This window comes from Gouania willdenowi, chromosome 6 (assembly GCF_900634775.1).
Source record: "Gouania willdenowi chromosome 6, fGouWil2.1, whole genome shotgun sequence".
Lineage (NCBI taxonomy): Eukaryota > Metazoa > Chordata > Actinopteri > Blenniiformes > Gobiesocidae > Gouania > Gouania willdenowi.
Window position 1 is genome coordinate 50708748 of NC_041049.1, and position 21115 is coordinate 50729862.

The 21115-nt window shown below is 37.3% G+C and overlaps 1 protein-coding gene across 15 annotated transcripts in view; it reads left to right on the forward strand.

Annotated features, from left to right (window-relative positions):
* srgap1a (SLIT-ROBO Rho GTPase activating protein 1a) overlaps window positions 1–21115 on the forward strand; it is a 125113-nt gene that overhangs the window by 98494 nt on the left and 5504 nt on the right. For 7 of the 15 annotated variants that reach the window (XM_028449322.1, XM_028449324.1, XM_028449321.1 and 4 more), the window contains exons 21-33: window positions 1981–2344; window positions 4447–4853; window positions 9878–10013; window positions 12997–13158; window positions 13257–13406; window positions 13622–13732; window positions 15496–15594; window positions 15692–15799; window positions 15885–16040; window positions 16167–16301; window positions 16624–16974; window positions 18469–19454; window positions 20765–21021. In XM_028449322.1, the coding sequence (XP_028305123.1) occupies window positions 1981–2344; window positions 4447–4853; window positions 9878–10013; window positions 12997–13158; window positions 13257–13406; window positions 13622–13732; window positions 15496–15594; window positions 15692–15799; window positions 15885–16040; window positions 16167–16286 (1813 nt within the window). In that variant the 3' untranslated portion in view covers window positions 16287–16301; window positions 16624–16974; window positions 18469–19454; window positions 20765–21021. Of the gene's footprint in view, window positions 1–1980; window positions 2419–4446; window positions 5038–9877; window positions 10014–12996; window positions 13159–13256; window positions 13407–13621; window positions 13733–15495; window positions 15595–15691; window positions 15800–15884; window positions 16041–16166; window positions 16302–16623; window positions 16975–18468; window positions 19455–20764; window positions 21022–21115 lie in introns of those variants that run through there. The other 8 variants (XM_028449331.1, XM_028449329.1, XM_028449328.1 and 5 more) reach the window with 8 other exon arrangements.

Consider the following 21115-nt stretch of genomic DNA (forward strand, 5'->3'; position numbering starts at 1 on the left):
ATTGCTGATCATTTCTGTGATAGAACTTACACTTTATTTAACCCTCACAGTCCTTTATATCTGTTGATTTATTGTTAGCACCATGATAGTTATAATAATGGCTGAAAAACTGACAGAAACTCATTCATTTTATTGAGTGGTGAATAAAATATCATTAATTAAAGTGAATCTATAATTTACACACAGGCCTATGTCTAATAGTCTGATTTGATGCCTGAGATTAATTTAATATCTGTGTGAAACCTGAAATCATCATAAACTAACAGCTATTATATCGTTACTGAGTTTTTTAATATAAAAGTTAGTTAAAATGATGTTGTAAAATTCCTTTAGGCCTATTTTTTTTTATATTACAGAGTCCTGAAGTCAAAGACATTTCAAAGGTTTGCAGTCATGCACTGTACCAGTGATGAATATGTAGCATTATTAAAGTTACTACAGCCGTACTCGGGTGTGACGTTGTGTTTTATCAAAGGTTTGAATTATTCAATGATCTCAGGTCATGTTTGGATTCATAATTTAGATGTGCAGCGCTCCAGTGTGTGTTTCATGTTCGTCATTGTGTGAGAAAAATTCTAAATAGATTCTAGATAAAACACATTACTATTTGTGTCTAAATATTCACATTATTACTTTGGAAATTAAGGCTTCCCTGCGAGTTGCTCCAAAACAGAAATCTTGATTTTACCAATATATATATACAGTATATATATATATTTTTTTTTTTTTTTTAAACAATAAATGGAGCCCTTACAGTGACTGCTGTGATAATTCCAGGTCTGAGACTACTGTATCTTGCACACACCTGGTTTAAGAGATGATTATATTCTTATTTGATTTACAAACTACTTGATGAAGCAATAAGTAATCTACTGCCAGAAAATATCTAAAACACATTCTTTGGAAGAAAGGAGGGTTATTAGTTAAGGAGAAACTTAAATTTAAAGATTTTAAGTGTTCGAACAACATAAAAAGCCTTTGTATGTCAATGTGTAAAGTAAAAACTATGGAACAGAATGAGTGTAGAGCTAAAACATTTTTCAAACATAATTCAGTTTAAAATTGGGTGTAAAGAAATTATTTTCACAAGCTATAAGAATGAAGAAAGGCATTACTAATCAATAGTGATTATTGTTGTTTTTTCTGTTTTGAGTAATACTGATTAGCTTTAGACTATTTGTGAATACGGAGATTGTTTGTATAATGATATATGGATAGTTAATTGCAGGGATGTCCAGATACAACTTTTTCTCTTCCGATACGATACCGATATTGCAGCCTTGGTTATTTAGTCGATGCCGATATCGATGCGTTATGATATCAGCACAAATCCTACATACTTTTATGACTTATTTTGTAGTGTGGAATGTTAGAAAAGGCTTGATCAAGTGATGTTACATTATATTTTTAAAGTGCAAACAGATCAAGTTCACTTCAGTTATGTTTTACTGTCAGTATATGGTGGGAATAACTGAGGGCGGGGACAAAAACAACAAAAACTTGTCGGAGCGCTTATATCAGAGATTTTAGATGCAGCCTGATAAAATCCGATATACGTTTTCTGGCTGATATCGGACCGATATCGGATCAGGACACCCCAAATTAATTGTATCATTAGTTGTACTTGAAAAAGCAAAATAGGTAATGAATAAAAGTGGGATTAGATAAAGATAGGACTAGGATTAAATAAGTGTACACTTCTTCCTACTCCTTTTCGCACATGTAAATGAGAGGTTTATGGTTTGTGGATCAAATCAATGGTCTATTCTACTGTTGTAATTCATCATATTTTGTTTTTTAAACTTTCGTTCTGTTATTATTTTATGTTCCAAATAAAGACATCAATCAATCAATCAATCAATCAAATGTTAGGTGAAGATCCTGGTCCAGAATCAGACTTTTTGTTTGTTTCCATCCCCTGAACCTGACCTCAGAGGTAATGATGGAATATTCTCTCTCTGTTTCTCACCCTAATCTCAGCAGGCACAGGAAAAGATCCGACCCACCAAGTCGGCGACCCCCTGCCCGTCCCAGTGACATCCACTGCATGGTGCACACCTCCCAGCAGAGTCACGGTGGCACCCCAGAGATGGGATCTCCAGTTCTGGGCCACTTCAGCCCACGAGACATGCTGCGAAGCCGCAACCACCTCCCCATAGACAGCCCTGAGCGACGGCGCCGCACCGGCCACGGCAGCCTCACTAACATCAGCCGTCACGAGTCCCTGAAGAAGATGGAGAGCCCTCCCATACGCCGCTCTACCTCATCGGGCCAGTACACCAGCTTTACAGACGCTCACCACCACCACGGAGGAAAACCACTTGACCCGGAGACCATCGCACAGGTCAGCGCGGGACGAGCGGCGACGAGACCGCTGCTCCCTCCACCATCAAAGCCCTGCCCCGCCCTGTAAACCTAGTCAGTCCCTGTCTTCTGCTTCCTCTGCTGCATCTGTGTCTGTGTGATTAATACACGCTAAAGACTACAGTAGCTTCACAGGCAGACAGCAAGGAGACAACTCACCTTTAACACTAGCACTCAATATAGTTCACCTACAGCTAGGGATGGGCTACTGCTATCACAGCAGGGGCCTCAAAAACACGTTGGTCTGATCCTAGGGCCACATTACCAACATTCATATTAGCATTTAGAAAAAGAGCCAATCCTAGCATTAACACAGGAAAACAAACACCAAAGGGTTTGTGTATTTCTGTTGTCTCTTTAAATATTTTTCTCTTATTTTGTGTATTTTTGTTGACATTTTGTTTTTGGAGTCATTTTTGTGTTTTTTTGCTGTCAGTTTGTTTATTGTGGAATTGTTTTTGTGGGGGTGTTTAGGTCAGTTTGTGTCTTTTCTATTATGATTTTGTGTATTTTTATTTTATTTTGTTTATTTTGTTGTCATTTCTTATATTTTTCCTCTATTTGGTATGTTTTTTTGTCTTTTGAATGGTTTTGTTTTCATTTTGTGTATTTTTAGTAATTCTTGTATGTGTGTGGTCTTTATTTTTGTCTATTTTTTGTTGTCATTTTAGCGTATTTTAATTGTCATTTTGTATATATTACTATCATTTTGTGTATTTTTGTTGTCATTTTGTATGTTTCTTTTATTTGGTATGCTTATTCTGCCATTTTGTGTGTTTTATGACTTAATTTGTGCAGTTACTTTGGACACCAGGAGCCCATGTCTTACGTACATTTTTCGCAAATGTATTATTCAGACAATACAAACAAAGTGTCTTTGGTTTATCTCACTTAAACGCTCTGCATTTCCCATTAGAGGAGCCACAAATTGTTGCTGTATTGAGCTTCTGTTAGAAAGCAGAGACCTTTGCTGTGCTGGGCTTGTGTCTGTTTCCTACACGCAACGCAGCAAGATCTGAGGAGATCAATCATCTCTATTGCTAAAAACATTAGCATGCAGAGGGAGAAGTGTGAATATTCTCCAATGACTCCCTGCGTAATATTTTTATATTATCTGTTATTTCTTATTTTCCTTCATTAGCTTCATTATTTATTCCTACATTTTGCTACACCCACATGCTTTTTTCTTCTATAGTTTGACTGTCATCCTTTTCTTTATCTTTACATCATTGCAGAGGTTTACAAAGTGGTTTCATAGTTTTATTTTTTCACCATTTACAGGAACTTATCCATTTCCAAGAAAAGTGTTGATGAATCCCATTAAACTAGAATTATTATAATTTTTTTAATCCTGGAGATGAGGAAAATAAAGGGGGATGCTTACAGTATTTGATATTTTTGGAGTTTGGTGGAGCCATTGAAGATCACAAGATCATTTTTTTAAAAAAAGACCTTTTTAATCAAAGGTTAATGTTCTTGCTGTGTATGTATATGTATTATTCAAAGATATATTATTAATAATGCATTGGATAGATAGTTTCATAGACACTCAAAGCTCTTTTACATTGATGTGCATTATTCTTTCTCTCCGCACACGGTAGTAAGCTACTGTTGTAGCCACAGCTGCCCTGGGGCAGACTGACAGGAGCGAGGCCACCATAGGGAACCATTGGTTCATACACACACCACTTTCATACGAGGCAATATGGGTAAAGTGCCTTGCCCAAGGACACAATGACTTGGTTGGAGCGGCATTCGACCCCATTTGACAACCTTTCATTTATTGGACGACCCACTCTACCACTGAGTCACTGTCACCCCTAAATATTCAGAAACAGGATTTTCTAAATGCGATCCACGGCAGATTAAAGCAGAGTAATGAATGATCATTTAAAACGCTATTATCATAAATAAACTTAAATTAAAATTGTTTTTTAGGATAAGAAAGAAAAAGAAATGTTTATTAGAAGTTGTATCAAAAATTATTCTTTTCCTCCTTTGCCCTTTTTTTTTTAATTTTTAAAGATATCTACATTGTCTGTATATTTTTGACTGAAGTCCTGTTCTTTCCTGCTCTTGCAGGACATCGAGGAAACGATGAACACTGCCCTGAACGAGCTGCGTGAGTTGGAGCGTCAGAGCTCAGCCAAACACGCCCCTGACGTGGTGCTGGACACCCTGGAGCAGCGGCAGACCTCTAGCAGCGGTGGTGGAGAGGGTCCCACCCCGGCCAGCTCCAACGAGTCCCTGAGCCCCATCCACAGCGTCATGCTGCGGTCCGCCGCCAACAACGAGCCACCCATTCGCCGCAGCGTCAGCTCCTCCAGTGACACCATGAGCACCTTCAAGCCCATGGTGGCTCCACGTATGGGGGTGCAGCTGAAGCCCCCCGCGCTGAGACCCAAGCCCATGGTCCTGCCTCGATCCAGCCAGGCCACACAGCCTCCTCCTACATCTCCTCAGGACCCTCTGGACAAGTCCTGCACCATGTAAATAAACTGTGAAGCATCACCAGCTTCTGCACCTTAAAGGAAACAACTTCAACTAGCATGTAACACCATGTGACACAGTGTAACACTGTAACGCACTAACAGTGTAACACATTGAATCTGACTTCAATGCATTGTTACACTGCATTACATTGTGTTACACTGTGATACAGTGTAACACAATGTAAGACAGTATAACAAAGCGTTACACGATGTAACAAAGTGTGACACAGTGTAACACAACGTAACACAGTGACACAGTGTAACAAAGTGTAACAGCGTAACAAACTGTAACACAGTGCAACAGCGTAACAGTGTGACAGCGTAACACAGTGTAACAGCGCAACACAGTGTGACAGATTAACACAGTGTGACAGTGTAACACAGAGTGACACAGTGTAACAAATTGTAACACAGTGTAACACAGTGCAACAGCGTAACAGTGTGACAGCGTAACACAGTGTGACAGCGCAACACAGTGTAACACAATGTGACACAGCGTAACACAGTGTGATAGCGTAACACAGTGTGTTACACTGTGTGGGACCTGCTCAGGACAAACCTCTGAGAAGAGTAGTTCAAGTGTAAACCAGTGGTTCCCAATGTTTTTGTCCAGTGTACCCCCTTTTGCATTTTTGTCAAATCATGTTTACCCCCTCTTCATATTATTAGTACCCTCGGAATAATTTCATATGCTTTTTCATTTAGAAAAAACATATGAACAGCGAGCTCTCTTAAACCCCTAATTATGTCTTGAACATTAGATCTCTAAGGCTTGACCTACAAATTCAAAACAATGAGTGGAATTTAAAGTGGAATTTAGTTAAATATCAACTTTTATGTGATTAATAGTAAGTAAATACAGTCTCTTCTCTAATATGTATCTAATTACTGTCTCCTATTGTCATAAGTGTGATAAAATGGCATCTACACAAGAAAATTTTGTATTTTATTGAGCAATAGTACTGTTAGTTTGTGATGAATTTGTCCAGTAAATTATCTAAAAAGAAACTGGGAACATTTTCAGATTATTTTTAAATGAATTGTTAAATCTTTCTGAGTATATATTTTAAGTCTTTCTACTGTTAGTTTACACCATGCCTCAGAGAGAATTTTTTTTTTTTTTCAATTTTTCTGCATGTCCAGCACATGTTGAAAAATTGACAATAAAGATGACTTTGTCTTTGACTACCCCCTGCAATGTGCTCCTGTACCCCTGTTTGGGAACCACTGGTGTAGCCAAATCTGCAGCTGTGATGTTAGCCTGCTTTGGTTCAGGTCCAATAGATATTTTTCAAAAACACAAATAATATGAACAACAAATCACAAAGGCTTCCTTTAGAGTTTGAGATGTAGACAGTAGTTTAGTTTACATGTGTTATTAAACTGTGTTAACGGGGCAATGAGAGACGATCCTTAGGGCTGATTCGTGTTCAATGGCCTTACACTAACAGACTTGGAGATTGTCAGTAGTTCCTAATAGTCACTATTAGTGTCTGTATAGAAGAGAGTAAAGGGTGTAAAGATTGGACTGACGATGAGCCCTGGACTACTTATTTATTAACGGTACTACTCTGCTAATAGATAAACAGTTGGATATATTTTTCCCCTATTTGCATGTAAACTGCACCTTTCTTTCCCAGTAAAGGAGCAACATACGCTGTGTCTCTGTGCTGATTTTACCTTTAATCCACATTGGCTGGAATCACACACGGAGAGGATGGAACCACTACTTGATCTTAACTTTGATTTCTGTATCAAAACTCCCAAAACAGGGATACACATGCCTGTTATATTAATACACTTCAGTATCTACAGTGTGTATGACTGTGGGGGGGGGTGATAAGATTCATTTGAGTTTTTACAAACTGGACCACATGCCGTAGATTTTTTTTTTTTTTTTTTGGCTTTATCTACCAAAAAAAACCTGAAGCTATTGTGTAAATGGTTGGATGTTGATACTTTATTTGCAATGAAATGTAGAATCACAGGTAGGACACAGTGGGAGTGCTGCCAGTAGCCATAGACCCAGAGCAGCAGAACAGTGAATGTGGAGGTGATTCTTTACTGGTTTGCGTGGATGATCTTTAGATCAGGGCTGTCAAACTTGTTTTCACTCCGGGGCCAAAAACGGACCAGTTTGATTTTTAGTCGGCCACAGTTTTTAGGTAGAAAAAGTGATTTCAACATTTTTATGTCCACCGTATAACTGATATAAACACGGTATATAAGGGACCGACAATGTTGATATCAGTGCTGGATCTTCACTTTAAAAATTCGATAATTTTGTGACCATTTTTTGTGTAGTTTTGGTTGACTTTATGCTGGATTGTAAGAAATTTAGCATTTTAAAAGAATGAAGCGTTCTTTCAATAAATTTGATTAGATTGCAGTTAAAAATGAATGCAGTCTTAAGGACACAGGATGATATCCTTGTAAAAAATAGCGAACCCCAGCAATTTTTATTGGATTTTCATTGAATTTATAAAATTGAATGCACTGATACAGTGTATTTACATCTGAATTATTCAGTCATTTAATTCACGCTGTGATTAGTAATTTCTTTTATCGTTTTTATTTCCTTCTGCGGGCCGATTTGGATGCTCCTGGGCATTGAGTTTAATGCAGGTTGTGTCGATGGAATATTAAGAATAAGCTGATATATCTTTGTCAAATCATGTCTAGGGGTGTCCCGATAACACTTTAATTCAATACCAATATTGTAGCCTTGGGTACTGGCTGATATTGATACATCAGCATCAATAATACATACTTTTATTAGTTATTTTGTAGTGTGGAGTGTTGATTAGTGATATAACTGAAACAGAAACCGTGAATATGAGGGAAAAACTTGCCCATTCTTTATTAACCAATGGGTTCCATACATTTGAATTTTAAACTAAATAAAACATTAAAAAAAATAGAAGACCTGGAAAAAAAACGCGCAATAAATCTAATAAAAATATAGATTATATCAGCGATTACAGTATATAATCCTATACTTGCAAATATCCATATAAATATTGAATCGGGACACTCTTAGTCATTTCCAAAATCAAACTAAATTAAGCACAAAAAGTGAACGAATGTGGGTTTTTACAGTGTTTTATCATCCAGTGAATGAAAGGACACAGAACAGGGAATAGAAATAAACAGGATTTCCAACATTATATTTACTGTCGACAAAAATAAAACACTAATCCCCCCACCCACCCCCTTACTTTTTCTGCTTAGATTGCTGAGCTGGTTGCATGTTGGTGGAATCTTTAGTAGCAACATAATATTTCATCAATTAGTCCCCTAACAGCAGGTTTACACTATTTTTGACTTGAGAAATATTGTGTGTATTGTAAAAACAAAACAAACAAAAAAAGTTTTTTTTTTTTTTTTTTTAAGAACTAACTTTAATTATTTTTCTATTCTTTTCTTTTACCTGTGATGTGCTTGTGGGTTGAAGTCACATGGGACATAATATGATGTATAACTGTCCCGCCCACAGTGTGAAGCCAGTTGTATATATAGGAAACGTGTGCTCTCGTCACTCAGCAATATGAATATTATCTAGGAATGGTTTTAACGGTCTGTAGGCTTTAAGCTACTCTGTGATGTTCTGTACATCCGTAGTATGTACTCGTGAAAGTGCCTTTGAAATGTTTTCAAGGAACTTTTAGATTATGTAAAAGAAACTATGCCATTTTTCACAGTTCTGTGGCAGAAATAACAAACGGCTAACTCATCGTGACATTGCACTTTTATGTACATAATTGTATATAAGGCATGGAAGTCATAACATTTAGTTTTGTTTTCTGTAAGGATTTCTTTCTAATAAAGGAAATAGATTGTTGAGTCTGAGGTTGATTGTTTTTTATTTTATTGTGTTATTTTAAATCACAAAACAAGATGATGGGAGTGATATCTATATGAACTCTGGACATTTAACCTTTAACAATACAGAACAAAATGTAATTATATACTTTTATTATATATACCGTATGTTTATTTAATATTATTAATAATAATACATTTATATTTATTATATAAATATAATGTAAAATTATATATTTTTAAAAATGCATTATAGAAAACATCTAAATTTAACAGAATAAAGTTAAATTGTAGTTCTAATGATATTTAATGTAGTTTTTTTTTTGTTTTTTTAGACACTTTGATAAGAATGACTGCACTTTTTGTTAATAATAGATTTATGTATTTTTTATTTTTATTAAAAATACTTATGACTGAAAATTGTTAATTGCACTTTGTGTTAGAAAAAATAAATACAAACCTTTTTCTTTGTGTAGGAAAGTATGGGTTTTTTATTATTTAAGAGATTTCTTTATAATATATATATATATATATATATATGAAACAACGTTTTTAAATTGAATTTAAAAAAACACACTTGCACAATAGAAATGAAGTACAATAAACCCTATTTTTGAAATAATCCTGTAAGAAGGAATGATCATGATACATTTAAAAGAAACCATCCCAATACAACTTGTTTTTGTTTATGTTAAGCATTGCACATTTAAGATTGAAGAAAAAGAAGATAAAACATACATTTTCTGAGGGGAAAGCAGTAATATTAGTCACAATACTCTAAATATGAAATGTTTTTGTAAATAATCTGTAATCTGCAAATTTTATCAAAACGCTCATCGCCATAAAACTACTTTGGAAAGTGGCCAATTCCCATAATTTGTAATAGTTCCTGAAGGCAACACGGCTCCTTAGCAACCAGTGTAGCAACAAACATGGCGGCCGAGGTAACGCTTGTGACGGAGAAAAACGGAAAACACATAGACGACCATAAAGACCTCGTTTGTGAACAAGTCGAAGAGCTAAAGTAAGTTTAAATCAAACATATTTTGTAAACTTTGGTAACCTAACGTTACTTTCAGGTGTCAGATAAACAGTACAACGTTGGTAGAAGAAAAACATATAAATAAATTGTGACGTCATTTATAACTCTAAATGAACACTTTTGTTTGCTTGTTTTTCTTTTTTTGCTTTTACTTTAGACTCATCAATGCAACCCTCCTGGCAGAGAATGACATGTTGGATCGGTTCCTGGGTCGTCTGGATCCACAGGATCTGCTGAGTCATCCGGATGGAGATGTTCCAGGTTTCACTGCAGGTTACCAGTCTAAGGGGGAAGTGAGTGCAGCAAAATATTCTATTATTCTTCATTATTTGTAGTGAGAATGTGAGGAAAGTGTTCAACAACACACCCTCACGGGACTCAAATGCAAAACAAATGAAGTTTGTAGTTTTTACCCATTTATAAAGTGTGGTTATTTAAAGCAGGGCTTCTCAACTGGTCTCACCAAACTCAACCAAATTTAGTTTTTTCTTTTTTCAAAAATAGCTGTTGAAAACACATAAATCTATAGATTTTCCTGTGCAACATGCATTGCAGGGAGATACTAAAACCTGGAAACATCCGGAAACATTTTGAAGACATAGTAAAGTCTGCACATTTATAAGTTTATGAATTTTATTTCATTATTGTGCATAGTTCCTGTTTTGAATTGCTGAACATACACATAGGCTACATCTGAATGAGGTAACCTTTTAAATAATAATAATTAAAAGATAAATAAAATGTGTTTCCGAGCAGTAGGAACTAATCAGCCGTAAATAAAGCCCAATAAAACTCTGGAAAACATTAACCACTAACCATGAATAAATATTTGCTCCCTGATAAAGATAATAGCTCTAAGAACTGGGACAATGATAAACTTGGTGATATTACAGCCTGTGCAGCCGTACAGGGATGCATTTACTCTGTGTCCGAAATGTTTCCACATGTTTCCGGTGTCACATACTGATTTACCTCCGTACTGAGATTATTCAATTCAACTTTATTTATATAGCGCAAAATACAACAAAGTCATCTCAAAGTGCTGAACAAAATATAAAGTCCATAGTAAGAAAGAAAGAACCCAACAAGATCCACATGAACAAGCATTTAGTGACAGTGGGAAGAAAAAACTCCCTCTTTTTTATTGGAAGAAATCTCCAGCGGAACTAGGTTCAGAGGTGGCAGCCATCCTCTTCGACTGGTTGGGGTCAGTGAACAGAAGGACAAACAGAATAGGATAGAAGGATAGTCCATCCAAGTGTCCAAGACTTGTTGAGCCGCGAACCATTGATCTGCCCATCCGAGTGCTCCCTATAACCCTAACATAATCCAATAAGCAAATAAAACATGTGTCCATTCTCTTTGAAAACAAAAATAAACAAAAATTAATACATTTTTTTTAGCAAAAATTAATTTTTCGGTAGTGCGCATGTGCGCGCATGCGCTAATATGCGCATATACAATCTCAATACAATGTGAACTCAGATCACGACACCGAGTTTTAGTATCTCTCCATTTCACAGCATGCGCCTGTCAAAAGAAAAGCTTCTTTCAAAATAAAAGACCAACATCAGAGACATCCATCTATCCATCTATCCATTTTCTTCCGCTTATCTGTTGTCGAGTCGCTGGGGCAACATCCTTAGCAGGGAGGCCCAGACTTCCTTCACCCCTGCCACTTCTTCCAGCTCCTCCCCCGAGGCGTTCCCAGGCCAGCGGAGAGACATAGTCCCTCCAGCGTCTCCTGGGTCTTCCTTGCCGTCTTCTTCCGAAGTTGCGTGCCCTGAATGCCTCCCTAGGGAGGCATCCGAGGGCATCCTAATCAGGTGCTAGGGCCACCTCATCTGGCTCTTCCTAATGCGGAGGAGCAGCTGCTCTACTCTAAGCCCCTCCCGGATGACTGAGCTTCTCACCCTATTTAGCAAAGATCACTAGTTTTTTCCCACAGGTTCTCTCTCTCTCTCTCTCTCTCTCTTTTTACTGCACCTCCCTTCAGTAGACTTCCTTGTTTTCCTCCCTTTTTTTCCCCCCTTGATTGCATGCGGTTTGCATTATGTCACTGATTAGTAGATTGCATTCACCTGGTCAGTGCTTATTGAGGATGGCACTCCCTTGCACTCAAGTTTTGGATCCTCACATGGGGTAGCAGTTCAGCAATGCACCGAGGTCACTCAGTTCATGTGTGTTTTTCTTTTACCCTCGTTGCCTCCGAAGTTGATCGAATAAACCTATTGAACTGATATCCAGTCTCATTGTCTGAAAAGGGCATTCTGACCCGATGCCCATGGTGACAGCCCCTTTCATTTGAACCCTTCACCACACCCCATCTCTAAGGGAGATTCCAGCCGCCCTACGGAGGAAACTCATTTCAGCCGCTTGAACCCGCGATCTTGTTCTTTCGGTCATGACCCAAAGCTCATGACCATAGGTGAGGGTAGGAACGTAGATCGACCTGTAAATCGAGAGCTTTGCCTTTCGGCTCAGTTCCCTCTTTACCACGACGGATCGGTGCAGATGCCGCACCAATCCGCCTGTCGATCTCTCGCTCCATCCTTGCCTCACTCCTCCACTTGGGGCAGGAACTCATCTTCAACCCGGAGAAGGCACTCCACCTTTAATCCTTTGATGTCTGCTCTTCCTATCATTGTGAAGCAGAATTAACCAAGCGTTGGAATGTTCACCCACTAATAGGGAACGTTTGGGTTTGGAATGTCGTGAGACAGGTTAGTTTTACCCTACTGATGATGTGTTGTCGCAATGGTAATCCATGATGAGACATTAAGTATTTATTTATTTTTGACCAGCTGTCTGCAACCCAACCAGTACAGATCCACAACCTATCTAGTACAGGTTCTGCGACCCACTTTTGGGTTCTGACTCACCAGTTAACAATCGCTGATTTAAAGTACGTGATCAGGTTGTGAGAGCAAATAAAAGTACAATAACAACATGATAGATATTTGTCCCTGTCAAATCTTCACTTTGAATTTTTTTTGATTTTGTGATCAATTTTTCTTTAATTTGGAGACATTTTTATGAATAACAATTTGAAAAACAACTGCAAATATTGGGGAAGGTCATTGCATTGGTGAGATATTCAATTCAACTTGATTTATATAGCGCTAATTACAACAATAAGTCATCTCATAGCGCATATTTACAACTGCATTCTTTTACTGTCAAAAGCTTGAGATTACAGAAGCTCTCCAACACAGCAGAGAACCTTAACACTGCTCTATAACTTGACGTGGTAAGTTATTTAAAATGTGCTGTCAGGGTGGCGGATGGGGCCGTACGTTCAGGCCAAACGCTTCTGAGCATCTCCAGCTGCTAACTTTAGAACAAAAACTCTACGTGGCCCAGAGAGAAGTGGCAGAAACACGAAAGGACAAGGAAAAACTACAATGGAGACATCAGAGAATCCAGGACAGCTATAAGGTAACACCACATGCTCGAAACATGCAGAAGAAACTTTAAAAATTTACCAAAATAAGGCCCATTTAAAGTTTTTTTCTGCAATGAATCTGTGTGTTTAGGCTGCCTTAAATGAAGCTGAACTGCGTCTCAATGACATCAGAAAGGCCAGGAGCGTGTTTGAACGAAAAGTAGTCAAACCAATGAAGGAGCACAAACTGGAGATGAAGGACCCGGAGAGGGTGCTCCACTACTTTGCAGATAAGTTAAAGGTAAGACTATGTTAATGTCTATTTAAAAGGTCAAACACATCAACATGGGCAGTCAATTTTAATAGCATAATAATAAATAACCTATATTTGATATCTTATTTCACTGTGAAATATTATCCTTAGTAGTGTTTCTGTTCCTATGTCCCATTTTAGTTACAGTCATAGTTACATTTTTTCGTTTGTTGGTTTTTACACATGGAAACCATCTGCAACAGGTGAACCAGTCTGAGAAGTTTAAACTGAAGAACCAGTCCCTGAAAGCTCAAGAGCAGAAGCTGCTGCAGCAACTGCAACAAAGGAAACAAATGGGAAAAGCTAAGAATGAGGTAGAGTTTCAAAATCAAAACACCACAGAGTAAAGATCTGTTTTATCTGCTTTTGTTTGGAAGCTTCACACCTAAAAGTGTCAATTCAAAAATTCATTTCTCATTACATAATTGATCGATCTTTATGAACTTTGGCTCAGTTATGTTGCGTAGGTTCCTCAATTACCCACAGTTTCATCTTGAATTGGATCCGGTGTCGCATATTACACTTCTTAATACACAATATTAATGTGAATTACAACTAAGATATTATTGTAATCTCAGTATGACAATTTGCGCATGGCAATTCCAGCACGGGTACAATCCCAATACGTCACTGCTGTGTACTGAAATCTTAGTACGTTTACAAACTCAGTACGTGACACCTGTCTACCCATTTTATCATGGTTGTTCTAAAAAATGGGGGTACCCATACGTTTGGACCTACTGTATGGTTGTTAATGGAGATAGAAATTTCTTCCAAGCCTTTCAAGTGTGAATGATCATGGTACCATGATCTGGATCATTGATCTAGATTACTGCCAATATCTGGCAAAGAGGAGGTTTGGTGGTTGGTGGAGGTTTGCTCTATCTGAGTGCTCTTATCTTATGATTTTTGTAGTTTTGTGTGTTTTTGTTGTCCTTTTGTATATTTTTGTTGTAATTTTGTATACATCTGTCTTGTGGGTTTTTGTTTTTGGTGTCCATGATTTTGAGTGTTTTTGAGGTCATTTTGTGCTTTTACTTTGGGGTTTGTACAAAACTCAACTCACGGTTGTACGTTGTAGCCGGGTGTCAGATAGATTCTTATAACAGTATTATAGTATGTTACGGTGAAATTTACGGTTACCTCGTCTTTGACTTGAAAACACACTCTGTGGTGATAAATGATGAAGACCAGACAGGAGAGATGATGAAGTAATAAAAAAATGATTTAATCTAAACTAAATAAAAAGGTACAAAGCGGCATAGACAAAGAAGTGGTCTTCTCTGGCCAGAGGAGAGACGCGAAGAAGGGCCCAAATGTTCCTTTCACACACATTTATACCCCACTGTCCCACCTCCCCCCTTCCACAGACAACAAAGAAGAGACCAGGGGGGGAAGGTCAGTCTGCCGGAGGTGACACCTCCGATGTCGGGGTGGGTTTGGACGTGCTCTGGCCTTGGAGATTAAACTGAGGCCAACTGACATTCCTTTAGAGAAGCTGTATCATGGGAGTATGGGTCCACTGACTTTGCAGGAAGAGGAAAAGACATCAGACAGGAGTGGAAAGTTACAAATTGGGGTATTAAGTTGAATGAGATCAAAAAGCAAATATATGAGTATACATAATTAATCAATTTTGCCACCACAAGTATTACAGTATTATTCTGTTCTTCCTTAGAAACAGACATCATGGTACTTTAGGTAAGGAATGAACTTTTGACTTCTGTCACCTTTTTAGTTTCTTCAGTTACAGTGGATATAAAAAGTCTACACACTCCTGTTCAACTGCCAGGTTTTTGTGATGTAAAAAAATGCCACCAGGATAAATATTTCACAACAATAGGTCACATTAAAGGTGGAAAAAGTTGTGAAATTATTTATCTTGGTGTCATTTTTTTACATCACAGAAACCTGGCAATTGAACAGGGGTGTGTAGACTTTTTATATTTACTGTATTCCAGGAACAATTAAAGCACTTCTCACAGGCCTGCAGGGGCCTTGGTACACTTTAAATTCTTGATATTTGTTATTCTTTCTAAATGAGTAAATAAATACATTTCATTTCTGTAAAAATCAGGGAGTATTTCTGGACTATTCTGAGCCAGGACTAGAAAATAATCAGGATGAACTTCAGATCAACAATGTGAAAGTTCAACGCAACCTCAGCACACACAAGGTAACTCTTTACATCCTCTCAAGGATGTTTGTGCACATGTAAACAATACATAGTTATCTTTAACCACCGATTGGTTTGTTTGGTCTTGTTTCAACAGAAGAAGCTTCAGAATGTGACATCAGAGTCTGCTGCATTGAGCAGCGACATCACAAGAACGAAAAAAATGCTGGAGAAAATTGAAAATGAGATTAAACACGCAGAGCAGGTTTGTATAGGTTGAGATGTTTAAAACCTGATTCATCTTTTTGTTTTTCATCTCTAAAGCCTGTTCTCGTCTTTTTCCACTTCAGGATTGTTTAAAAGCTGAAGTCCTGAACCAGCGCCTGCGACACCAACTGTCTGAGTTTGAAGCCCCTGGTACCATGGAATACTTACAAGTTAGAAACAAACACAGCAAGCTAAAGCAGAGCGTACAAACGTGGGAGAGGAAAGTTGGAATCGCTGAGGTGAGTTTGAAAAAAAAAATGAAATATCTAATGATAAACATATTTTAGTTAATTAATTAATTTGATTACTTTGTCCTACTGGATCCGACAAAAACCCATCTTTTTTTTCATTTTTTTTATCAATAGTTTGCCTTGAAGATTCATTCCAAGGCTGGGAGCAAAAGTGCACATGCTGCAGCAAGAACTTGGAAACACAACATTCCAGTGAAACTCCCACAAATAGCAGAAAAGGACACATTAAATTAGTTTCTTTAAACTCAGGTGACAGCAAGAAATGCTTTCCTACACTTCTCCTAATGTCTTAACATTAGCTGATACATTTAATACGCCTGAGTCTTATTGTTGCTCAATGTGCAATGGAAAAGCAGAGTTATTCAGAATAATCAGAGTGAAGAAACAACACAAAGATAATTTATTATGTATGTTGTGCAAATCAAAATGTAATACTTAGATACATGTTTTTATTTAAAATGGTAGAAATTGGTTCTGCTGGAGATTTCTTCCTTAGATAAATTCTTTCTCAATATCCCTTCTGTGTTGACACTCAGCTCATTATTTGTATACTTTCGTTTCCCTTTAAAAGGAAACCATTACCTTGGTGGTGAATGATGTCGACTTTTAAATTTCTTAAATCAAAAACACAGACATGACATCGGCTACTACAAAGATCATCCTCAGCCTCCTGTATGACAACCAGGGCTGTTTGGAGTTCAGACAGCTGGAAGAGTTAATGAAGAAGAGTTTCACCATCGCAGAATCGGTGCTGCGGACGGTTCTGTTTGACGATACGATCATCGCCATCAAAGAAGGTAAAGAAGAGCCCAGTGGACCCCTTCAGATCTGTCCAGATTCTCTGATCGTGGCTAAAACTGGACTGCGACTGTGTAAGACTGTGTACATTTCAGAAAAATACACCAAACGAAAAAATATAAAAGTGAGTAAAAAAAACAACAACAAACACATTTATCTTGTTCATGTCTCATAGAATTAAACCAGGGTATGTACACCTCTTTGTACATCCAACCTTCAAACACATACTCATTTGGCCATAATGAACTCTACTTAAGCTCCCACATGAATGCATACTTCCGACGAGCACGGTACATGAAAAACACATTTGTCCAGCTTCATTAAAGAAACAAAAATGTCAGCATGTTTTAACAAAGCAGACATGAAGTGCATGAATCACTTGTTTTCTTCAGCACTTTGTTTGTTCACAGTCTTGGAGGTTTCTGTCATTAAGGAAATACTGGTGCTTCTAAATGTTTGGAATGTGTTATAGAAATGAAGTAATCTGTCCAATACCAGCAAAAAAAAAGAAAAAGTGTCAAATGATATCAGCCTGAACCTAAAATCTCCAATATAAGCACTCTGATATATAAATTGTTTTTATTGGATTTATTCAGGGTTTTTTTCAGGGTCTTCTATTATATTTTGTATTTATTCTTTTCAATTGTAGAATTTTTTTTATATTTTAAAGGTAAAAAGTTTGTGACCCATTGTTAATAAATGGGTAATTTTTTTTCTCATACCTACTGTTGCTGACTATTGTTCTCTGTTTGAGTAATATCACTTATTATCCCCATTAATAACCATAGAGTAGGTCCAAATGTATACAGGACTCCCCAATGAAATCCGGGATCATTGTGGAACCAACCCCATATAACTGAGCAAATTTTATCATGATCGGTCAATAATGAACCGATCTATTAATTCTTGAAATGTTTATTTCTATTTTTCAATATTTCTCTGTAAATTACCAAATAACTCAGTTGTAGATATCTCAGTCCCTCAAAATACACAAATGTAATGAAACCCCACAATACTTACAGAGCTCAGTTTTCTTGTGCTTTTATTACATGACTGCAGTCCTTTTTTCATTGCAAGCTGTGGAAAGAACTATCAATTATATTTTAAACGTGCAAATTCATCACAAACAATCACATATTTCCTTTGAATTACATAATGGATGGTCACAAAATCAGATAATTTAGAAGTTAGAATCCTTCAGGGACTGATACCTGTCATTTATTGCTTGGATATTGTCGGTGCCTGTACTTTACATACTGTACCGTATATATAATTTACATGTGGAAGAGCAAACTAGGGCAAAGTACCGTAATGTTGAAATTACTTTCAAACCTAACTTCTTTGGCCCACTTGAAATCAAACTGCTCCATATTTGGCCCCAGAGGAAAATGAGTTTGACACCCCTGTGCTAAACTAATGAATAAACTGCGGTGAAATTATAAACCTCTATTGCGGTGGAAATAATAAGTAATGAATAATCAAATGCTGCACCATTAAAAGAAAAGCCAGATTAAAATTGTTAGATATTAAAAAAAAGATAATTAAATGTACCTTTCTGTTTTCAGTAAGTTAACAGACATGATCACAGTAGTTGATACTGATAAGTTTTCATTTTCAGGTTGAAGTGCAAAAATTCCCACAGCCTGACTTTGCCACACAATGCAACTGTTTTGACAAAATACAAACTTGAAACTCTGCCAGAGAAACAGCTGTTGATACAGAATGACCCCTCCCTCTTTCCTGAGGTAAGTTTTCCTCCCCAGATTATACAGACATGGTGACAAAGATCTTGTTGAATAATTTCTTGAAGATTTAATTCAATTCATCTTTATTTGTATGGCGCACATTACAACAATAGTCATCTCGAGGCGTTATCAAAATATAAAATTCTTAGAGGATGAGTTATGTGGTTATGGAAACAGTCGGGGTTGAAGTGATTGGCACACAATAACAAGTATTTCCCAACTAAGGAGGGGACATTTTTTCTTGCGTCTTCGGCAGCTGGAGTTTGAAGCAAAGCCTGATTCAACTTGTGACAAACAAATGAATGACTGGATGGATTTATTACACATTTTGTCCCTGTAATGAAGCAAGTCCATTACTTGTTTACAAAAGACGCATGCATATTATCTTTGTAAAACAAACATTTATTGATTGTCTTTTCCCATGGTTGTGGACCTGCAACAGAGAGTAAAGTATGAGTGAAACTAAATATAAAATGTATAATTGTCTGACAAATGAACTTACTTTGTATCTCTGGTCTGGTCCCAGGTGTTCCGGCTAAAAGATTCCCCAGAGAGCCGGAGCACCTTAAGAAGGTTCCAGGAGGGACCATTGTGTGAGGAGCAGGAGGGGTCTTTGATTTAAATGTTGTGCTAAATTAGATGTTTGTTTTAATATAGATATCGTTAACTTAATAAAACATATATATTTGGTCGAGGTAATGAAATGTTTTTACATTGTTAGATTTGTAATGTATAGTGTGGAAGAATAAAATTGTTGTTTTTAAGAACTTTCCTGTGCTGCAGAATAGGCTGGGACTTAATCATCTGTCGGCCTATAAAAGCTGCTCAGCTGCATTGTTGGGGAAGAGTGCTGCATAATGTGAGCTATGTTTGGAGGGCTGCACATGTTTTAATTTTGTTTTTGCCTATTTCTTTGTAAATACTTTTCTACTTGGAAGTCATTAATAAATACACTTTGGTCTGCACCTGGAAACGTGGCCTTAGCTCTACTCTGTTCCTCCAACTGCTTAAATGAAACGGCCTACCTATGACAGTCCCCTTTAAGAAAAAACCCAACAAATCTACATGAACAAGCATCAGTGACAGTGGGGAGAAACAACTCCCTTTAAACAGGAAGAAATCTCCAGCAGAACCAGGTTCAGAGGTGGCAGAACATCTGCTTCGACTGGTTGGGTTTAGTGGACAGAAAGAGGAGAACAGAAGGACAGAGAGATAGAACATCAGAGTGTCCCAGACTAGTTGAGACATAAAACCACAGATCAGGAAAAACCAGCTGACTGCAGAAAAACATGATAAAGTATTAGCAGGTCTGCCTGCATGGAAACGCTTGGTGCTAAACTATGTGTGAGTGGAATAAGAATGAGTATAGTGTTGTGTGGTGTGGTGGGTATACAATGAGAATCATTGTCTGCGTCACATTGTCTGCATGTGTCTGCCTGGACATCAACCCATAGAGGACTGTGTAGATACAGGATTGTGTTTGAATATAATGTTGGTGTTCTACTATATAATCTTAGTTTTTAGTTCCTATTTTTAGGTTTAAGGCTTTGTTCCTAGTGGTTAGGTTAATGATATTATACAGTATACACTTCAGCAAATAAGTAGGTTTTGAGTTTAGCCTCAAAGGTGGAGAAAGTAGCAGCTTCCTGTACTAAGACTGGGAGCTGGTTCCAAAGGCGAGGGGCCTGGTAGCTAAATGCTGTTCTACTTCTAGACACTTTAGGAACTTCCTGTAGAACAGCAAATTGAGAGCGGAGTGTTCTGCCCGGACGATAAGGCACTAACAGGTCTCTAAGATATACAGGAGCTTGATGATGTTGAGCTTTGTAGACTAACAGGAGGATTTTAAACTTTGTTCTAGATTTTACAGGAAGCCAATAAAGGGAAGCCAATACTGGAGAAATATGCTCTCTCCTGTTAGTATTCTAGCTGCAGCATTCTGAATTAACAAGAGACTTTTTATTGAGTTACTGGAACATCCTGACAGTAGAGAGTTACAATAATTTAATCTAGATAACAAATGCATGTATTAGTTTTTCAGCATCACTCCGTGCCAAGATATTCCTGATTTTAGAGATATTACGGAAGTGGAAAAATTGAACATGGATAATTGAAGATGTAATTGAAAAATGTAATTGACCCCAGCCTGGTTTCCATCCCACTATCCAGATATGCCCATATTACAACCATGGCAAAGGTTTCCATGGCTCCTGTAAATACACGACCACATGCAACAAGCTCCACGTGTGCAAGCACCATTTCCAGGGCGATTGTACATTTGGTTCAACCTGCAAGAGAAATCATAAACTTGATGAACAAACATTGAAGTTTTTTTCGAGGAGTCAGTGAAGAAAATATGAAAAACCTGTTCAAGATTTACAGAAATAAGTTCATCATATTGGACCAAGAGAAGGGGCCTGCTGCAGGTGTGTCTAATAAACTATTATTCCTTTTTTTTTAAAAAGTATGTTTATTCTTTTTAACACTGAGAGCAACATGCATGGTTGGGGTCAATTATAT